This window comes from Chenopodium album, chromosome 10, assembly GCF_948465745.1.
Source record: "Chenopodium album chromosome 10, dcCheAlbu1.1, whole genome shotgun sequence".
Taxonomy (NCBI): Eukaryota; Viridiplantae; Streptophyta; class Magnoliopsida; order Caryophyllales; family Amaranthaceae; genus Chenopodium; species Chenopodium album.
The window spans coordinates 61,489,829-61,494,684 of NC_137843.1; the positions used below are offsets into that span (position 1 = coordinate 61,489,829).

Here is a 4,856-nt window from a genome sequence, read left to right on the forward strand (position 1 = left end):
ATATTATTAGTAGAAGTAATAATAAATTAATTAATAATTTCTCTTTCTTAAAGAGACGCCAAATTCCATTGGGAAAAGCTTCTCTGTCAATCTCCACACACGACAAAACAACTTGGGCCATTCCCTACTTTGTTCACTTTATAATTAAGCCCTATTGCAAATACACAATTTTGTAAGCCCTTTTTTGCAAATTACTTACCTTTTTTAGAGCTATATAATCCCTCAACATTTCTCCTTCATTACTCATTGAAAAACATACGCCTTTTTCCCTTTTACCTTTCCATCTATTGTCTAATATAATTTTTAAGGGTACTTTCGTTCCCTTGAGCTCATAAGAAAAAAATATATATATATATATATTTATACATATTTATAAAGTTTCATGCAAAAATGGCTATAGATTGCATGAGAAACATACCTCATACTAGCACAAAAACCTACCAAAACTCAAAAGATGAGACACAACTTGTATTTGATTCCTCAATTCTTAGCCACCAACATAGCATACCACAACAATTTATATGGCCCGATGATGAGAAGCCAAGCATCATTGACCCGGAAGATTTGCCGGTTCCCCTCATCGACCTCCAGGGTTTCCTTTCAGGGGATTCCCAGGCAACCCTGGAGGCTTCAAAGCTAGTGGGTGAGGCTTGCCTCAAGCACGGGTTTTTCCTAGTTGTGAATCACGGTGTTGATTCCGAGTTGGTTAGGGATGCCCATAACTTGATGGATGATTTCTTCGACCAACCCTTGGCTCAGAAAGAGAAGGCTCAAAGGAAGTTTGGTGAGCATTGTGGCTATGCTAGTAGCTTCACCGGTAGATTTTCTTCAAGTCTTCCTTGGAAGGAGACTCTCTCCTTCCAATTCTCTCCTCCCTCTTCTAATGATGAGTGTTCATCCTCTTCCAACAAACTTGTCCAAGAATACTTCAACAATAAATTGGGTGATGATTTCAATCACTTGGGGTAAGCTAATAACCTAAACTTTTTTTTTTTGGTTATTAATATTCTTTAAGATCTTTCAAAGGTGGAATATTATTGTTAACTCATTTACTTACAACATACACTTCAATCAATAAACAGGAAGGTGTACCAAGACTATTGCGAGGCGATGAGCAAGCTATCCCTAGGAATCATGGAGTTGCTAGGACTAAGCATGGGAGTAGGAAGAAAACCATTTAGAGAGTTTTATGAAGACAATGAATCGGTGATGCGATTGAATTACTATCCACCATGTCAAAGACCGGACCTTACACTCGGTACCGGCCCTCATTGTGATCCAACATCATTAACAATCCTTCATCAAGATCAAGTTGGAGGTCTTCAAGTGTTTGCAGATGGAAAATGGCGTTCCATTTCACCCAATTTCAACGCTTTTGTCGTCAACATTGGTGACACTTTCATGGTACGTGTATGGAGCGTCCAATAATATGTCACTAATATCTTATCCTAACTCTTCCTCTGTCCTAAAATTGATCACCTTATATATACTTGTTTTATACTTTTATGTGAAATGTCACTCTCATATCTTCAGTGAATTAAAACTTTCTAGGGAGATTTTTTTATACATATTTTTTTTTTGGTTGATTTGAATTGAAAAAATTAAATCTTTGTTACATATGATATTAAAACTTTGTGTCTCTAATCATATCATTGTGATTAAATTAGAATTTTTTTTTCATAAATTTTTTTTTTTATTATTTTTAAGTAGCTCCTCTAAAGTTTCAATAAATAAATACAAGGATATATAGATCCCAAAACAAAAACCAAAAATAAAATAAAATTAATTAGGTATTTCACTTTTTAACTTCACTAACTTATAAAGGAAAGTACAAGTTTTTATAGGACACCTTTTTATAGCAAAATGAGAAAAAATAATATCTGATATGTTATGAATTTATGATACGTGGTTGTCCTTTTGTTATCAATATCATTCGTTTCAGCTGATGGTGCCATAATATACTAATTAAGTTTTTGCAAATTATAAGGATTCTGGGTAATAAGCACTAAACAAAATTTTGAATTGCATGGTATTAATAATAAATTATGTGTTACTCTATCTTATGTTATATTATAATATGCAACTACTTTTTCCTGTTTATCCATAACCCTAAAAGCTACGTACGTTTCTCACGTTTGTCTTTGATGCTATTGCAGGCTCAATCGAATGGAATATATAAGAGTTGCCTGCATAGAGCAGTGGTGAATAGTGAGAAACCAAGGAAATCACTAGCATTTTTTCTATGCCCAAGCAAGGACAAAGTGGTAAAACCACCAAGAGAACTTGTAGACAATGAGAACAACCAAAGGAAATATCCTGATTTCACATGGCCTATGTTGCTAGAATTTACACAAAAGCATTATAGAGCAGATATGAATACTTTGAAAGTGTTCTCTAAATGGGTTCAACAACAAAGAGCCTAAGTGGTGGAAATAAAATGTGACCTATGTTGGAAGTTAGCCCTTATTTAGTAAACTCCTTTATTTGGAAAAAAACAAGACATTGGAAATTGAAGGAAAGAGGAGATAGAAATGTTGCATGATCATAGTAAAAAGGAAAGTTTCCATGATAGAATTATGAAGATATGCAAGTTTTATTTCTTTCCTTGCTTTATTATTTAGAAGATAAGTAGTATTAGTAGTAGTAGTTAGAGTTAGGTTGAGGTATTGAGTGATATAATGTGAGAGTAGTGATAGATAATCAAATTTTGGCTTTTATTCATGTATAAAATTCAATGGAATAATATATCAATCTTGTGATTCTCGAGTGATGAATTCAAATCTTTAAATTGTTGGTGGATGATTATCAGTGTTTAATCAAAGTAGATTGGTTACAATATTAATGCATGTGGCTGTAAAAGAGTAAAGATTCCAAATTTAACTACTACATACGAGAACAATGCATGATGACAAATTAACATTTTGATACAAACTTCTTCTACATGGAATGAACGTAAATAATTAACTCTATCATTCTAAACTCTGATCAACCATCTTCATTTTTAAGCTACATTGGAATGTCACATGCCCGGTTTTGGACATGTTTTTCCTCAACCCATAGAAATAGGGCCCCCAAAATCCATGGGCCCATAATTTTTTAAAAAAGCGCTGACTCTATTATAAAATAAAAAAAAAATAAAAAAACTTAACCTTACCTTTTCACCTTCTTCCCCGTAAAACTAAAAGATCATAATTTTCAAACTAAAACCCAAAATCCATCCGAAATCTTTGATTTTGCTTTTTATAATTTTCAAAACAATTAAATTCCCTTTAAAAATTCATCCAAAACCTTTTTAAAATAGTCCTTAAAAATTTAAGGGCCCAATTTTTATAGTTGGAACAGGGCCACTAAATTACCGGAGACGGCCGTGAAATGTCAAAAGTGAGATATATAAAATAAAATAAAGTATCCACTAAGTGTTTGATAAGTCCTTTCACTCCTTCTCTTAGCTTCTCTTATATATAAAGAGTAATTTGACATGTCCTTAATGAGTATTCCATTCGATGTTGCCCCAATAGATGCGGCTTTCCAATACTGAATAGGTAAAAGACTCCCACTAGATATTAAGGCCAAGTTTGGGTTGGCTGAATTCGAATAGCACTAACGTATGTCCAATTTTCATGTGCTCACCAATATCAAATATGACCCTCTGAAAATATTAGCATCTAATTAATATATACTATATACTATATGTTCTCCCATTTTTATGCATAAATAATAGTATCTTTTTAAGCCCTCCTACCTAAAGCCACTACCCTACCAATGCAAGATCATGAGTTGGATAAACTCATCTAATTAAGTTCAAGCTCACCAACTCACATGACTTTATAAATATACAATCAAGCCTAAATGTACTTCCCATCCAAATATATATGTGTACTATTGTGAAGATATATGGTATAGATCTAAAGCTTAGATATATATAAAAATATCTTATTATTTTCATTAGCTTCACCACCGTTAAGAAAATATACCCTATAAATTTAAAAAAGTTATGCAACAAGACTGATCACGAGTCAACTCCGTAAAAAAAATAGTACAAGGACTATATATATTGCAATAAAAGGGACTAAAAGGTTCGTTGAATATATTCTTTTATACAAGTATAATCTTTTGGAGGTTTTGCGACCTACAAATTTGTTAGGTAAAATTATATTAATATATACTCCGTATTTAATTGATAGTTTTTATAATAACTTTAAGAAATAATAAACTACTTTATTAATACAAATTTAATAAACGCCATCTTAAAAAACTATAGATGCTTAATTAACATTATCAAACAGTGGGAGTGGTAACTAACACCTTAAAGGTTAGTATACTCACAAAGAATTTAGGTATTACACATACATACTCATATATAGTGAATTGTAATTGGGTGAATAAAAATGATGTAATGGTGGCAGAATCTACGTCATATTATTTGGCATATAACCAATGAAAATTTATTATTTAGTTGGATTTACATGGGCAGGAGGTAAAAGACACTTTAGTATATACTTCCAAGTAAATGGCCCCCACAAAATTAATTGAATGATTCAAAAGAGAAGCTAAAATCCATTAGAAATTAATAATAGACTCAATTAAATTAGCTGCAAAATAATGTTGGTCATTTGGATTTATTGAGGTTTGTATATTTTTATATCTGAAGATTTGGAAGGTTGTGACAATATAGTATGTCAAGGAATACTTGCAACATTTGTCGTGGTGCTTGTCTTTAAACACTGCAACATTCTTCCTGTTGATGTTAATTTATGAATATGCAGTACATTTTGAAAATCAAGCATAGAGTTAAAATTCTTCAAGTCCCCACGAATTGAAAGAACACTATTTCCCCCACTATTGTAATTGTACCA

At 32.1% G+C, this 4,856-nt stretch overlaps 1 protein-coding gene across 1 annotated transcript; it reads left to right on the forward strand.

Moving 5' to 3' along the window:
* The first annotated feature begins 348 nt into the window (after nucleotides 1-348).
* Nucleotides 349-2,658, forward strand: LOC145564479 (gibberellin 20 oxidase 2-like). Its single transcript, XM_081624782.1, has 3 exons — nucleotides 349-965; nucleotides 1,083-1,404; nucleotides 2,157-2,658. The coding sequence occupies exons 1-3, from the start codon at nucleotides 391-393 to the stop codon at nucleotides 2,421-2,423; spliced, it is 1,164 nt and encodes a 387-aa protein (XP_081480908.1). The 5' UTR covers nucleotides 349-390; the 3' UTR covers nucleotides 2,424-2,658.
* Nucleotides 2,659-4,856: the final 2,198 nt, after the last annotated feature.

Excerpts from the sequence above, each read along its gene's own strand:
- LOC145564479 (XM_081624782.1), top strand. The coding sequence starts at position 391 with ATGGCTATAGATTGCATGAGAAACATACCTCATACTAGCACAAAAACC. Across the intron at positions 966-1,082 it reads GATGATTTCAATCACTTGGG|GAAGGTGTACCAAGACTATT; the intron begins GTAAGCTAATAA and ends ATCAATAAACAG. Across the intron at positions 1,405-2,156 it reads ACATTGGTGACACTTTCATG|GCTCAATCGAATGGAATATA; the intron begins GTACGTGTATGG and ends ATGCTATTGCAG.